At 44.3% G+C, this 17,444-nt stretch overlaps 1 protein-coding gene across 1 annotated transcript in view; it reads left to right on the top strand.

Moving 5' to 3' along the window:
- The window catches only part of FREM1 (FRAS1 related extracellular matrix 1), a 289,664-nt gene that overhangs the window by 216,613 nt on the left and 55,607 nt on the right, over positions 1-17,444 (top strand). Inside the window, exons 28-29 of the mRNA XM_075316948.1 lie at positions 1,263-1,392; positions 2,931-3,003. Coding sequence (XP_075173063.1) covers positions 1,263-1,392; positions 2,931-3,003 — 203 coding nt within the window. The remainder of the gene's footprint in view (positions 1-1,262; positions 1,393-2,930; positions 3,004-17,444) is intronic.

Raw genomic sequence — 17,444 nt, forward strand, 5'->3', positions numbered from 1 at the left:
TCCACTGCTTTCTTCTATTATCTTCTCGGCTTGCTGCCGTAATCCGTGCCGGACCAAAGGGGACTAACAGGAGGATATATTCAGGCTTGTCTCTGCAGTGGTGAGCGGTTTTGTTTCTTTTCTGTGGGCGCACATCCCTTAGGCGGGCTTTGCACGTTGCGACATCGCAAGCCGATGCTGCGATGTCGCACGCGATAGTCCCCGCCCCCGTCGCAGGTACGATATATTGTGATAGCTGGCATAGCAAAAATTATCGCTACGCCAGCATCACATGCACTCACCTGCCCTGCGACCGTCGCTCTGGCCGGCGACCCGCCTCCTTCCTAAGGGGGCGGGTCGTGCGGCGTCATAGCAACGTCACACGGCAGGCGGCCAATAGCGGCGGAGGGGCGGAGATGAGCAGGATGTAAACATCCCGCCCACCTCCTTCCTTCTCATTGCAGCCGGTAGGCAGGTAAGGTGATGTTCCTCGCTCCTGCGGCTTTACACACAGCGATGTGTGCTGCCGCAGGAACGAGGAACTACATCGTACCTGTCTCTGCACCGGCATTATGGAAATGTCGGAGAATACACCGATGATACGATAACGACGCTTTTGCGCTCGTTAATCGTATCATCTAGGATTTACACACTACGATGTCGAAAGTGAGGCCGGATGTGCGTCACTTTCGATTTGACCCCACCGACATCGCTCGTGCGATGTTGCAACGTGCAAAGCCGCCCTTAGTCATGACTCAGCAACCACCTGTCCTGAATAGAAATCTCAAAAATCAATCTGCACCTAATAGTTTTCAACACATTAGTCAAGTTTTAACGCTCCATGTGAACAGCAGCAATGTTTTGGCTCAAATGAGCCTTTGTCACAGTTGACTGGAGGTGAAACATGGCTGCTGTTCATGTGGGACACTGAAAGTGGGTTAAACATATTGAAAACTTTTGAGATGCTACCTCTTTTTCTTGGATTGATAAACAGACAGACAAATATAGATGTATATAAAAAGTTCAAATGATTGGCTAAATCAGAGTGAATAAAAAGCCTCACTTTTTTGCTTTGGTTTGGATTATTACTGGGAAACAAGGCCCTAGAAGCTTCCACCCTCCATATAGCCAGGGTTCTGCTTCATCTGAGCATTATATACATATATAGAAAGATACAGATGGATAAGTAAATACACAGATGCATGTAAAGATAGATAACATCAGCATGAGCGTACATGTGACCTGCAATAATTACTTCACTGGGTTCTTTTCATTTTTCACAGCTTGGAAATAAAATGGTCTCGCATTGAGTTGCTCCAGGCCATATATGAGGTGTGTGAGACAGAAGCACTGGTATCTTTGAAGATAACACGCAGGGGTTACTCTGTAGACTCTTCTTTTATTTCACTACAGGTAACAGACAAAACAGTTGATTCATCTGTTGATATGACGTACGTTCAGGTTGCATGTTCTCCTTGCATGATTAAGTATTCTGTTTGATTTATGCAGAATAGAGCTGATTAGAAGTATATAGAGGCTTATTGATAGTAAAAGTTTTAGGTTGGGCTCTCATGTTGCATTTTGGTCATGATTTAAAAATTAACAGTTTATACAAGTACAGCATCTTTCAGAAACTCACATAAAAACACTGTAGACTTGGCTTAATTTGAGAAAACGTGATAAAAAATACACTGAGGCAGCAATTTATGCACTCAGCCTAGATGTCCCCCAAATTCACCCTGTCTAACTTATCACTGCACCACCTCAATTTAGATTCAGAGTGGATTTTCAGGATAGAATCTGGCAATCATCTGATTTAGAAGCGATGAGGAAATGATGGATAGGACAGCCATTATCAAGTAGAATTCTTTGAGATGTAACAGGGGAATAGACATATTTTATGTCAAAACTGCTGCAATTTCACTAATTTGATAACATTTCCCCCATAATCAAGCTAGGCAAAACATGCATCGGGGTGTTTCTCCACCACCAGAGGCTCTGTATAGATATCATCCATAATTTTTATTTCTAAATATTTTGCTAGCATTACCCTGACTATCTCCAGTACTAGGTGACTTGTGTATACTGTTTAGTGTCTGATAAAGGCAGCTCACTTCTTAGCTTCAAGAGCTTTAGATCGGTTATTTGTATTTTCCCCATTAGTTTGTTATCTACCGTAGTTCTGTTGTATGCACATGATATATTAGTAGTTTGAAATGAAGCACTATTATCAAACTTTTTACCCTCTTAATATATTGCAGTCATCATATTATATAGCGCTGTGTACTTACAATTGCTCATTTCGCCCTTCTTCCCAATTCATTCTTCTCCATTGGGTCTATGACATCACGTGATTAAAAACAGACTAGCTCATTCCTTCTAAACTCTGCAGAAACAAGAAGTCAATTTTCTCTAGACAAGTCATGAGTCCTTATTGCAAATCCCTGGCAGGACAGGATTAGCTGACCATTTGGATCAAGAGTTGAAGCGAGGAATAACTCATGTAGGGAAAAGAGACTTCCTGTTTCTACACAAAGCAGAGAAAAGAGAAGAATAAACTGGGTAGAAAGGCAAAACAAGCAATTATAAGAACACAGTACCATATATTATGATGATTGCAATAAATTGAGAGGATAAAAACTTTGATGGGAGTGCTTCATTAAACTTTTGAACACCCTTTTTTATTCTATGCAATCCTTTAGTGGATTCCTTTGTATAATTCTCCCTATTTTATGTAATGTTTTTATTATATTATACCTCAATAAAGATCAGATCAATTTATATATATGTTTGTTGTCCAAATTGTTTTTTAATTCTGCTAATCCCCTTCTAGTCTACTATACACTTTATTAAATACAAATTAAAATAGCAGTTACATTATTATTTTGCACACAAGACAAGTAAGGAACTAAAACAAAAGTAAGACTAATTCTGTGTATTTTCATTTAAAGATTAATGGCGTAAGTGCTGTGGATGGAAAAGATTTTTCGACAAGTCCTACAAGACTTATCCAGTTTGATCCAGGTACAATCTTTTTTTTTTGCCACCCTGAAGGCATATATCTAGCCTAACTTTTCATGTAATATCTATCTATCTATCTATCTATCTATCTATTTATCTATCTATCTATCTATCTATCTCTATCTATCTATCTGTCTATCTATGATACGGCTATATAAGGTATTTGTAGAATATGATGCCACCTGACAATTATAGAGATGAGAGAAGCCATATTGGAGACTTACTAGAAGCTGCAGCATCTACTATAACAACATTATGTTCCAGTGAAATGACAAAATACATAAGTCAGATGCTTCTGACCTTCTTTATGAATGAATGTAGCATTTTCCATGAATGAATGAATGAATGAATGAATGATGAAAATGAATTCCCCCCAGCTCTTCAAAAGTATTCTAGGATCTGCAGCAACTCCGCCAGTGTGGACTACTAGGAAAGAGCACTACTTATTTCCTCTGTTGATTGGCTGTAGCAGTCATATCCATAGCGCTGCAGCCAATCACTAAGCTCAGCGGCTTTGTTGTCTACATATCTGTTGTCTGTTATCTTAAAGTTAGTTAAAAGGGGTCAACTCTTAACTGCATGGCAAAAGCATGGCATAAAATGAGTCCTAACATGGTCATTCTCCATTCTGCATAGTTTATCCCTAGACTGAACTGAGGAATATGTTGTCTAAAATGAAGATTTTTTAAAACATTGGGTGGTCATGGTGGGGTCGGTGGGCTTCAATTATCTAACAAAGCAAGGTATAAGTTATTCTAGAAATGTGCACATCCTTTTGACTATAGTTATTGTTCATGAAAGTAAAGCAGAGACTTAAAACAGTTTGGGAACTGTTAGAAACATAATAATACACTTATCTTATGTCTACAAATGTATGTGTAAGCCCTTGTTTATCTAAACAGCAGGGGACTAATGTGCCAAAGAAAGCATTATCTTAGTTACATTATACTTAATTAATTAGTGGTGAAACCTAGTGATTTGCTGAAAGGATTTGGCATGTTTTTACATTTCTCAAATCTTACAAGTTGAGAGCCTTTGCTTTTGCCTGCCAACAGCTAGACTTTCTGTTCACTTCACAAGGCAGAATTATCACTTTGGCTGTTGCACAGTTAAACACTTTTACTAGGGACATACAGTTATAGTAATAAAATTGGCACAGCCACATGATTACTGAATTATGATGGAGTGCCATAGGGGTTTAAAATTATTTTAATATGTATTCATTAATTTTGTGCAGAATGTCATATATACAAATGGTGACTTGCCATTAGAAATCTTAATTCCTTACTTCCACAGGAATGTGATGTAATCACACATAAGTGCATAGTTTAATTATCGCAAGCAGAGATTTTGAAAAATATGAAACACTTCAAAATATATTTGAAAAGAAGAGGGGAGGAGATCTGGAGCCTACAAACACTAAGAGCTGGGCCCGCAATAGAAATGTAATAGGTGGGCAGTGCCCCATGATGTAAATATGCTATTTTTTTTGTGTAAACTGTTGAATAATATAAATGCGTGTTTTAGTAGCTAAGTGTTTTTAGAGAAGAATAATTTCCATATGTAGAAGAGTTAAGGGTACTTTACACGCTGCGACATCGCTAGCGATCTCATTAGCAATGTGAAATTTCGAGATCGCACATAGGTAATTTTACGCATGTGCGATCTCGAAAGATCGCACTTGCGATCTAGAATTTCACATCGCTAATGAGATCGCTAGCGATGTCGCAGCGTGTAAAGTACCCTTTAGTACTGTAGACTAGGTTGCCAAATTTTGCCATCTAGCAGTTGGGTTAGGTCAGCGGTAAAGCAAGTTTTAGAAGATATGATAGATAAGATGGGGTTAAGGTAGTGAAAGTGAGGAGTAAAAGATAGCTAGAAGAAGTAGCTCCAGAGTAGGGGGTTGAGAAGCTGGTTCAAGAGCGAGAGGACATGGACTCGGTGCTAGAGCAAGTCCAGGAACCCTGAGGTAACTTCTGGATGACTGGAGCCTAAGGGGTACTTTACACCTTGCAACATCACTAGCAATTGCTAGCGATGTCCAGCGCGATAGCACTCGCCCCCTTCGTACATGCGAGATGTGGTGATTGCTGCCGTAGCAAACATTATCGCTATGGCAGCTTCACACGCACATACCTGCTCGGCGACGTCGCTGTGACCGTCGAACAATCCCTCCTTCAAGGGGGAGGAGCGTTCAGCGTCACAGAGACGTCACCGCGCCGTCACTAATCGGCCGGCCAATAGAAGCGGAGGGGCGGAGATGAGCGGGACATAACATCCCGCCTACCTTCTCCCTTTCGCATTGCTGTCGGGACGCAGGTAAGGAGATGTTTGTCGCTCCTGCGGGTTTACACACAGCGATGTGTGGAGCTGCAGGAACAACAAACAACATCGTACCTGCGGTCGACCCAACATTATGGAAATGAACGACGTTACACAGATCAACGACATTGTACGCTTCTATGCTCGTTCATCGTCGCACCTAGGATTTACATGTTGCGATGTCGCTACCGATATATCGGTAGCATGTCGCAACATGTAAAGCCCCCCTTAGGCTTACCTTGCCTGGCATAGAGAGTCATCTGGCTAGAGAAGCCAACGAGGCCCAGAAATGGATAAAGGTGTGCGGTATTAGTGGGAAGCAGGCACAGACCCTGGAGTATTGAGAACAAGGTCCAAGATAGGAGGTGACAGAAATAAGAACTCCACAGAGAGAGAAAGGAAGGCCATGTCTGTCATAATGGTGTGAAGAATAAAAGTAAACAAAAACTAGTTGGCTAAGTGAACTCTGGTGTTGGGTGTCTCACTATCCGTCAATATAGATGACTGGCAGCAGGGGTAATAGACACTGACCCGAAGCAGCAAGTAAGTGTCAGGCACCCTTCTGGAAGCCATTTCTACACACAGAGTCTTCTTAACTTTTCAGATTCAGCATGTGAAGTGTATGCCAGCTGATGTAGGCAGAGCTCTCTGCTGGGATGCAGTGTAGTGCAAGTAGAGCAGCTGAGGCAGAGCCCATCAGTTATTCAGAGAGCAAGGGCAATGAGGAACAGCTGCTGCTTTGGAACCTGTCAAGTTAGACCCCAAAGTAACAACACCACAGTAAAATACCTGTAATTTTTATTACGTCCATACCTTTGTATTACAAATCCATGTCTCTGTTGTCTTTTAATCTATTTGTGATTTCATATGCAAATGAGCTTGAAGTGAAGAGGATGATCTTCATTTACAACTCCCTTGCTCTTATCCAGCCTTCCCCTCTTGGTGCCAGCCTCCTAAAATGGATTGACAGGTCACTCTTCTCTGTGACCTGCTCTCCTGGTTGACATCTTGCCCAGGCATCATTATTTTGGGGGTGGCACATGCGCAGTTACATCATGATACATTGCAGAAACTGGAACATTTATCTTCTGCATGTGTTTGGAATGGCAGTGCCTGTGCGAGATGTCAGTTTCTTTGGTCTGCTCCTCCGCCTGAGATCTTACACAGGCACCGTCATTCCTAGAGGCAGAGTGGAATGGCTGATGAGAAGAGTGCCTTGTCAATCACTGGCAACAGGACAGTGCTGGTAAAGAAAAATAAGCCATGTTCCCTTTTGAAGCAGAGTACTGTTCAGAGAATTGGACACTAGGAGTTTTTCAGGGATATAAGTTGTGCTGTCCTCCAAACGAAAGAAGAGTGTGGAGGTTCATATGTTGAGCCCAGATGAAAAAACAGGGGCATATGGGAAGTAATGCAGAAGTTGTGGAGATATATAAAGGTGTGAAGCTACCGATGTCACGTAGAATTCCCAAACGAGACATTACGGCCACTAAAAATGCCTCTATGTCCTCCCATTAAGACACATGTAAAAAATTGAAGGGACTATTCATTCAAGTTGCATATTTCATGACAGTATGACTTGGGCAGATTCCTGTTTTCGAGATGGGAACCCAGCTTCTAGATTGCTGAGTGTTTTTTCAGGAAACCAAGGGACTGGCTAGCACTCTAAGTGTGCAACTGTGGATTGCTTATGAATAGTGTTGAGCAAGCACTACCATGCTTGGGTGCTCATTACTCGTTAAGAGCAGTTGGATGCTCGTATTGGCATGACACGAGTGCCCGAGTATAAGGGAAGTCAATTTAGAACTCAAGCATTTTTCCGGGAAATCTTCCAGAAAAATGCTCCCATTGACTTCCATTAGACTCTGTACTTGCGTGGCGCCCATCTGAGCATCCAACTGCTCGTTACTAGTACCGAGCACCTGATCATGGGGGTGCTCACTCATCTCTTATCATGAAGTAGAAAAAGTATGGCCTTTTGAGGCAGGTAAAGTGAAGAGTCCTCCCAGTCCAAGTCAGAAGGCAGGTAGTTAGGAGCTCCCTGGGATGATGCAAATTGAGGCCTAGTTGGTTGGAGGGAAAATTCTGCACACATGAGATAGAGAAATGTCAGAATAGTAAGAGAACCTGAGATACAAAGCTAGAAAAGTGAAACATACCTGTGCCTGATAAGAGACTTTAGAAGTGATGTGCCTCTCCAGTAAGGAGCCTTACTGTATGTATATGTGTTTCAAACTAAGCAGAATTAGTGAATCTTATGTGCAGTACTAAGTGAAATTTCATGAACTGTATTTATCTTCTATTTGCCACATGTTTTTAGTAAAATTGATGATTTTATAATATCAGGTGCTGTCAGCAGGTCTTTGCTGCAACATACCTCTGAGGGTGGTTACTTCTGAGACTCTTGCCTAACTTAATCATTTTTATTGAGGTTTCAATAAGTGCCAAATGTTTAATAATTTAGGAAGGTCTCTCTCAAACACTATGTGACAGCATGCTAGTCCCAAATGGGTCTGTTAGAAATGTATGCCAGTGGGACGGCTGGAGAGCCAGATGTAAAACTGTAATGTTCAATTTCCATCACATAAAACGACATCCAAGCAGATTGATTAGTAATTTGGTCAGAGAAGTTATTTTCCCCTATTAATAAAAATAATTTTTAAATTCTAAAGTTCCACTGTAGACATGATGGAAAATATCTGACATGAAGTGGCAAACATTTTTCTTTACGGAATTCTTTTATATATAATTCGTAATTCACTTATATATTGGCAATTGATAAAGCTTTATGAACAAATGCTACTAATAGGGGTGATTGAACTCTTCAGGTTATGTTTTGCACAGGACTTTTATAGATCCTTATACTCAAGTCTGATTCCTGTCAAGGAGTCTCATTTCTTCTTTAAAAATTAAAATAAAGGTGAAAGTAGTTGAATAGCAAAAAAGTGGTTTGTATATTTTGCATACTTAAACCAGCAGCTCTACTAGATAAGTGGGCATGTCAGATGTTTGGAGAGACAAATGCTGTTACTCTTGGAGTAAGTAGGCAGACAGGTTCAGGGGTAAAGCTATATTCTACACTGCGAAATATATTAAAAACACTGACCCACACATCCAAAGTGTCAACAGGTGCTAGCTGAAAACACAATATAACTACAAAATACATACCGCTGCACTCTAGAATGCTAACAATGAATACAGGAACTCTGTTATTGCATTACTGTTATACAAATATTTGGAAAAAGAGATATTTAGCTTATGTATTGGCCATTGCATGTAGGCCCGGTAACCAGTGACAAGCTATATCTCCATATACCGAGACCCTAATTCAAATGCCTCTATTTGGGTTAAAAACCTACATGTCTGGCCAGCTAGGATCCATCTATAAAGGGGAATGAACACAGCCTGGTTACTGGGTGGAGTGTTCGATCAAAAAGAAATGTTCTACAAATATATCAAAAAGACTGACCCGCACATCCAACACGTGTGAACAGTTGCTAGCTGAAAACACAATATAACTACAAAATACGTACAGCTGCACTCTAAAATGCTAAAAAGAATAAGGGAAATCTGGTATTGCATTACTGCTATAGGAATATTTGAAAACAAGAGATATTTAGCTTATGTATTGGCCAATGCATGTGAGCATGGTCACCAGCAATAAGGTATATCTTATTATACCAGAAACCTAACTCAAATGCCTCTATCTGGATTAATACCTACATGTCTGGGCAGGTAGGATCCTGCTACATTCTACATTGGTCTCGGAGGCCCAAATGTCCTACTGTCACATAAAAAGACACTGTTCCTGTTACAGAAGCCTGAATAGATCATGAGGAATATTTGTAATTTCTCAAGTGGAAGCCATTTAACAGAACTTTTAGCTGTATAGCTAAAAATATAAATAATTCTATAAAATAATAATACAATAAATTGGCCCAGTTAAAATCTTTTTTTAGGTTTCCAAATACAATATGCCTTTTTTCGCTTTATTTAAAAACATAATTGAATATCGCAATATTAAATAAGCAATAAAACATTTTGATGATCAAGAGCAGATGAATTGGTGATTAAAGGAAATGAAATCTTTGAGTGGTCTGCCTGATCAGGGGGGTGTTTTCAGAGGTCTAAATCTTGTGTGAATATTGTCATCTTTTTTAATATGTTGACTATAAAACTTGTAATTGTGCTGATGTTTGATAGGCTTGAGATGACGCAGAGTATTACTTGTGAGGCTATGGAACAAGGTCATCTTCCTTTTCTCCTGCAGTTTTCTACATTTTATTAAGTGTACTGTTATTAAAAGAAACTTTGACATTATAGCATGTGTAGATGAAGTATGGTAGTTTCTTATATGAGGAAATAACATAGCTGCATGTAAAAGCCGTGGCTGAATCAGTACTGCCAAGAAACTGGGAAGATTCATTATAACTTGTATTTTATTCACATAAATCTCTTCTTATTCTTGGCTCAGAGTCCAGTAGACAGTGCTAATCAGTAACTGATGGCTATCGCTATATGCACATCTACCCAGGGAAGGCTGCCAATCACTGATAGGACTGCCCGGTGCTTGTTTAAGCCGAGAATGAGCAGGGATTTAAATGGATAAAATAAAAGTTAGAATCAACATTTTGTTATGATATATAGTTTTGCCAGAATCTTAGACATCATTTTCATGGTGATGGCCCCTTAAGCTTCTAGGCTCCCTATGGTTGTGACTGCAACTAGCTGACATGTTATCTTTTAATACATGTCTATGCAGGTGATTTGACACACAGTAAAAATGCTGCATATACAGAGGGTGCGATTTTAACAAACTTCACCCACATACTGTGGAGAAACATATCAACGTATCTTGACATGCTGTGTGAAGCTTAGAAAAAGTCGCACCAACTTGCAGCTTGCAATGCAACCACAATCACTGCTGCGAGGTAGCAGTGAGATAGCACAATATTTGGCCACATGACACGGGTTGTGGCCTAAATTGTTGTGCCACCCCAGCCTACAGCAGACTTCCACATTTTAACACTATTTAATTTCTACTTCTAAAATCCTTTGCTGAGATATACTGTATATACTTAACAAAAGTAGAACAACAGCACAAGGTCACATAGTGGGTGCCAGACCACACCACAACTATCCAGATCACTGTAACATACTGTATATCCCCCCAAAACGAAGGCAGCACTCCAAAACAAAAGCAAAAAGTTGTGGATTTTATTAGCCCAATGGCCACTGGGCTAATAGAGTCCACACATTTCCGCATTTATTTTGGAGTGCTGCCTTCTTTTCTTTCCCTAAGATATACAGTATAGGCCAAAAGTTTGGACACACCTCATTCAAAGACTTTTCTTTATTTCCATGACTCTGAAAATAGTAGATTCACATTGAAGGCATCAAAACTATGAATTAACACATGTGGAATGAAATACTTAATAAAAAAGTGTGAAACAAATGAAAATATGTCATGTTCTAGGTTCTTCAAAGTAGCCACCTTTTGCTTTGATTACTGCTTTGCACACTCTTGGCATTCTCTTGATGAGCCTCAAGAAGTAGTCACCGGAAATGGTCTTCCAACAGTCTTGAAGAAGTTCCCACAGATGCTTAGCACTTGTTGGCTCTTTTGCCTTCACTCTGCGATCCAGCTCACCCCAAACCATCTCGATTGGGTTCAGGTCTGGTGACTGTGGAGACCAGGTCATCTGGCGTAGCACCCCATCACTCTCCTTCTTAGTCAAATAGCCCTTACACAGCCTGTAGGTGTGTTTGGGGTCATTGTCCAGTTGAAAAATAAATGATGGTCCAACTAAACGCAAACCGGATGGAATAGCATGCCGCTGCAAGATGCTGTGGTAGCCATGCTGGTTCAGTATGCGTTCAATTTTTAATAAATCCCCAACAGTGTCACCAGCAAAGCAACCCCACAACATCACACCTCCTCCTCCATGCATCACGGTGGCAACCAGGCATGTGGAGTCCATCCGTTTTTAGCCCAAACAAGTCTCTTCTGCTTCTTGCCTGTCCTTAGCAGTGGTTTCCTAGCAGCTATTTTACCATGAAGGCCTGCTGCACAAAGTCTCCTCTTAACAGTTCTAGACATGTGTCTGCTGCTAGAACTCTGTGTGGCATTGACCTGTTCTAATCTGAGCTGCTGTTAACCTGCGATTTCTGAGGCTGGTGACTCGGATAAACTTATCCTCCGCAGCAGATGTGACTCTTGGTCTTCCTTTCCTGGGGCGGTCGTCATGTAAGCCAGTTTCTTTGTAGCGTTTGATGGTTTTTGCCACTGCACTTGGGGACACTTTCAAATTTTTCCCAATTTTTTGGACTGACTGACCTTCATTTCTTAAAGTAATGATGGCAACTCGTTTTTCTTTACTTAGCTGCCATAATACAAATTCTAACAGTCTATTCAGTAAGACTATCAGCTGTGTATCCACCAGACTTCTGCACAACACAACTGATGGTCCCAACCACATTTATACGGCAAGAAATTCCACTTATTAAACCTGACAGAGCACAACTGTGAAGTGAAAACCATTTCTGGTGACTACCTCTTGTAGCTCATCAAGAGAATGCCAAGAGTGTGCAAAGCAGTAATCAAAGCAAAAGGTGGCTACTTTGAAAAACCTAGACTATAAGACATATTTTCAGTTGTTTCACACTTTTTTGTTAAGTATTTTATTCCACGTGTTAATTCATAGTTTTGATGCCTTTATATATATATATATATATATATATATATATATATATATATATATATATATATATATATATATATATATACTGTATATACAGTTGAAGCCAGAGGTTTACATGCACTAAAGAGACACATATGTTTTTCTTACTATCTGACATGAAATCACATGAAATCAGAATAAACCTTTCCCGTTTTAAGTCAATTAGGATTACCAAAATTATTTATATTTGCCAAATGCCAGAATATAATGTTTTAAGGCATTGTTATTACATTCTGCAAAGTTAAAAGATTACATGCATTTCATTAGTATTTGATACCATTGCCCGTAAACTGTATGACTTGGTTTAAATACTTTGGATATCCTTCCACAAGCTTCTCACAATAGTTGGTAGGAATTTGGGCCCATATCTCCTGTCAGAAATGGTGTAACTTAGCCATGTTTGTAGGTCGCCTTGCTCGCACCTGCCTTTTCAGCTTTGCCCATAAATTGTCAATGGGATTGAGATCAAGTCTTTCTGATGGCCACTCCAAAACATTGACATTGTTATCTTTAAGCCACTTTGTATCCAGTATGACAGTATGCTTTGGGTCATTGTCCATTTGGAAGACCCATTTCCACCCAAGTTTTAAGTTCTTGGCTGATATCTTGAGATTTTGCTTTAGTATTGCCACATAATCTTCTTTCCTCATGATGCCATCTATTTTGTGAAGTGCACCAGTCCCTCCTGCAATAAAACAACTTCACAACATGATGCTGCCACCCCCATGTTTCACAGTTGGGATGGTGTTCTTGGGCTTCAGAGGTTCTCCCTTTTTTCTCCAAACGTAACAATGGTCATTATGGCCAAACAGTTTAATTTTATTTTTTTTCAGACCACAGGACATATCTCCAAAAATTAAAGTCTTTGTTCTTGTGTGCATTTTCAAATATTAATCTGGCAGTTTTAGGTTTCTTTTGGAGTAATGGCTTCTTCCTGGCAGAGCAGCCTTTCAGGCCATGTTGATACAGTACTCGTGGATAATGACACAATCCTACCAGCTTCTGCCAGCATCTTCACAAGGTCTTTTGCTTTTGCTCTTGGGTTCATATGCACATGTCTGACCACAGAACATTCATCTCTGGTACACAAAACCCATCTCCTTCCTTAGCGATTTGATGGCTGGTCGTTCCCATCTTGTTTGTACTTGTGTACAATTGTTTGTACAAATGAACGAGGCACCTTCAGGTATCTGGAAATTGCACCCAAGGATAAACCAGACTTGTGTAAGTCCATAATTCTCTTCCTGAGATCTTGGCTGATTTCTTTTGACTTTCCCATAATGCTACACAAAGACACAGTGTATTCCCGTGTGCATTAAAATACATCCACAGGTGTGTCTCTAATTAACTTAGATGTTGCCAATAAACCTATCAGACGCTTCCAAAGACATGACATCATCATATGGGCTGTCCCATATTGTAAAAATGCCTTAAAACTTTCTCTCTAGCTCACTATTCTAGCATTTGGCAAATATAAATAGTTTTGGTAATCCTAATCGATCTAAATCGGGAAAGGTTTATTCTGATTTCATTTCAGATATTGAGAGAAACAGGCATATGTGCCTTTTTAGATATTATATGTAAACTTCTGATTTCAACTATATATATATATATATATATATACATATAGTTGTCGCGGGCGGAGGAGGGGACGCCGCGCTCTCCCACTGCTCGGGTCCGGCCGCTGCTGCTGCAGCTGCTGCTGCTCGGTGGTGCCGGATCCCGGGGACTCGAGCGGCGCTCCTCACCCGTGAGTGAAAGGGGTGTATTGGGGGTGGGGATTTGGTTATTGTCCGTGATGCCACCCACGGTTGTGGTGATTTTTGGTAACACCACCGCTGCTCTGTATGGGGATCCCGGGAGCGGTGACAGGGAGCAGCTGAGTTGTTAGTTTCCCCCTCCGTGGGTAGGGGTTGGTTGTCCCGGGGCCCAGTGATAGGGTAAGGATGGGTGATGGTAGGCCGGTTGCGGGGCCTGGTGAGGTGCAGGGTCGTGGGGGCAGCGCTGTGCCACACGGCACGGTGGTACTCACTCAGCCTGAGACGATGACACAGTTCTCGGTAAAATACACGGCTGGAAAGACGGTTCCCATGGACGGCTGCTGTTGCTTTTTCCCGGTAGTTAACGGTGACTGTCTCTTTCCCTGCACCTAGTACTTCTGTTGGTTCCAATGGGTTCCCACCGGTAACCCGCTCCCCGGCTTGGATATGGGTCGGAGGAGCCCCTCTTTGCCCGCAGGCGCTGGCCCTGAGAAACTGGTGCCTTGGCGGTGTCTCTCTCTGCTGGTTGGACTGTTGCCTTCAATCGGGACTTAGTTGTTTGGAAACCCGGAGGTCCCCTTCACTGACGGATTTGGCAAATTCACGGCGACTCCAAGCCTTGCCGGGGTCCGAAAGGCCCCTGCCAATGGTGCTGGCTTCTCCTCGTGTACCGGTCCGGTACCGCCAGGCCACCGCCCGTCCACGGTCCTTACAGCAACTCCGATAGGCCACTCCTGCAGATGGTCACCGCCGTCTGCTAACCTTGCTGTCTCTGTCCGGGGCACACACCCGGACGCTCTCCGTCAGTTGCTCTACTCCACTTCATTTTTTACTCCTTCCACTTTCACTTCCCTAGCTCAACTCTACTCTTTTCCCGCCTCCAGGACTGTGAACTCCTCGGTGGGCGGGACCAACCGCCTGGCCCACCCCCTGGTGTGAACATCAGCCCCTGGAGGAAGGCAACAAGGATTTTTGGGTCTAGCTTTGATGTGCCTAACCTGGGTGTAGGGTGTAGTGATGTCATTACCTGTGACCCCTGGCTTGTCCAGGGTGTCACATTCCCCCTTAGCAAATTGCAGACCGTCCGCGGGCTGCCCGTCCAACACCGGTTTTATTTTTCCTTTTTTTTTTTTTTTTAACTGTAAAAATATAAAAATGTAAAACGGTGACAGACATACAATTAAAATAACATCTTCCCACATCAGGAGGTACTCTTACTTAAACGGTTTCAACGGTTTCAAACGGTTACGGCTTCCGCTCTCTCCCACCCAAGCAACCTGGCCCTGATGCTGCCCCTAGCAAACAGGCAGCACCCCTTGACCCCAGTCCTGCACAAATTGCCCGAGCGGGTTCTGTCCTTTTTCAGGGGACCCACGTCCATGGGGAACCCCTGAAACCCCCAGAGGAATGCCACCGGTTCCGGTGGTGGCTGGGCCCCAGCCTGCTCCACTGCGGGCCCTACCTCCAATCTGCCTCTCCGGAGGCGGCAACGGTTGGAAGCTGCAACAACATTTTTATTTACAAGCCACTAATGTTTGTGGTTGCCCTGCAAGTTCTCAGGCTTGTCCATAAGAAGTTCCTTATGCAGCTTTGTAACGGTCCCCACGGGGACAACGGTGCCGGCAACGACCGGTTTCAATCAGCGGTAATCAGGTGACTTTTCTTCAGTTTCATTCACTTTCATTTTACATAAACTTTCAAAACTTTCACAACTTTTCAACACACAGATGCGCTCGAACGGGGACTGGGACAACGGTGCTCCGCTGCCCTTACTCCGATTCCTCGGCATCACCTGAGGGAGGGGGTGCGGCGCTCACACGGGCCTCCTGGCTGCCCCTCAGCTTCGCATCCAGCGTGAACCACCCCCTCTCCCCACAGTGCCGGGTGTACTGCACCAGATCCCCCGGCATCAGGTTACGGCCCGGGTGCTCTTCTGGCAGGTGAGCATTAACATCCCGCCGGGCTATAAAAACTTCGGCCTCCAGGCCCGGTTCATAAATGAATCCATAGCCCCGGCGGACATTAAACCGCCTCACCTGCCCCTCATACAGCGGGCCTCGGATGCGGAAGGTTGCCTGGCGGAGACTCTCCTTCTCCCGGATCGCACGGGCCACCAACTCCGCTTTCTTCCTCTCCCTCTCTTCAATTTCTGGGCCCAACGGTACCGGCTCCCTGTCCCAGTACGGGGCTGCTGCGAGCTCCGGCGCACGGGTCGGGCCCCGCGAGACCTTTTGGACACTGCCCACTGCTGGTGATCTGGGCAGAAGGTCCCGCGGTGACGTGGCCTTGGACGCCGCCTTGCAGCGGCAACCCGGCGCTATCTCGTCCGAGGTGTGGGGGATGGGAACAGGGGCTTTCCGCTGCTGGGCCTTCTTTACGGAGCAGTCCATCGACTCCGGCTCAGGGGATTTCTTGGGGGACACCTCCGGTTCGGGCTTCGGGGCTTTCCACGGCAGCACCTCCGGTCCGCTACGGGCTCCGGCTACAGGTCGGCCCGCCGGGGCGGGCATGCGGGGTATCGCTACCGGTTGCGGTGGCAGCGGGCCTAGTGGCGGGGTCACAGCTTCCGGGACGGGTGGCGAGGGGGGTAGCAGGGTGAGAGGGTTTAGACCGGGTCCCGCAGCCGCGATGACCGGCCCTTTAAGGGCATCGGGGCGTGGGTCACTCACCCTCCCTTCCACGGCTTCCTCCTCGCGTCTCCGCACAGTCACTATGACCTCCGCCATGTCGGTCTCCCACTCCTCCAAGAGGAGCTGCATCTTAAACTTCAGCCTCTGGTAGAGCTGCGCAGTCCAGATCTCCACCGACGCCGCTGTTCCAGGTGCGGGGGCCACGGTGCTTCGGGACGGCATGAACATCTTGCTGGCGGCTTCTCCCAGGAACAAGATGGGCACAGGGTCCTGGCGTCCCTGCTTTTATAGCCGCACTCACATGCGATCAGCTGCCATTTCATCCCCCTTAGCCTCTTTCCGGCTCCTCCTCTATCGGGGCGGGGTTTTGGCCCTCGCGCCTCCACTACTCGAGGAGATGCTCGAGCGGGAACTTTTCGCACCAAAGATGGCGGCTTCTGAAATTTTTCGGCCGGACACCTCCGGCGGTAACAAGGCGCACCTCTACCAAACGGCAGAGCGGTAAGATCCTGTTCGTGATGCCAAGTTGTCGCGGGCGGAGGAGGGGACGCCGCGCTCTCCCACTGCTCGGGTCCGGCCGCTGCTGCTGCTGCGGCTGCTGCTGCTCGGTGGTGGCTCGAGCAGTGTGCCGGATCCCGGGGACTCGAGCGGCGCTCCTTGCCCGTGAGTGAAAGGGGTGTATTGGGGGTGGGGATTTGGTTATTGTCCGTGACGCCACCCACGGTTGTGGTGATTTTTGGTAACACCACCGCTGCTCTGTATGGCTATCCCGGGAGCAGTGACAGGGAGCAGCTGAGTTGTTAGTTTCCCCCTCCGTAGGTAGGGGTTGGTTGTCCCGGGGCCCAGTGATAGGGTAAGGATGGGTGATGGTAGGCCGGTTGCGGGGCCTGGTGAGGTGCAGGGTCGCGGGGGCAGCGCTGTGCCGCACGGCACGGTGGTACTCACTCAGCCTGAGACGATGACACAGTTCTCGGTAAAATACACGGCTGGAA

The sequence above is a fragment of the Anomaloglossus baeobatrachus genome, chromosome 1, assembly GCF_048569485.1.
Source record: "Anomaloglossus baeobatrachus isolate aAnoBae1 chromosome 1, aAnoBae1.hap1, whole genome shotgun sequence".
NCBI classification, from domain to species: Eukaryota; Metazoa; Chordata; class Amphibia; order Anura; family Aromobatidae; genus Anomaloglossus; species Anomaloglossus baeobatrachus.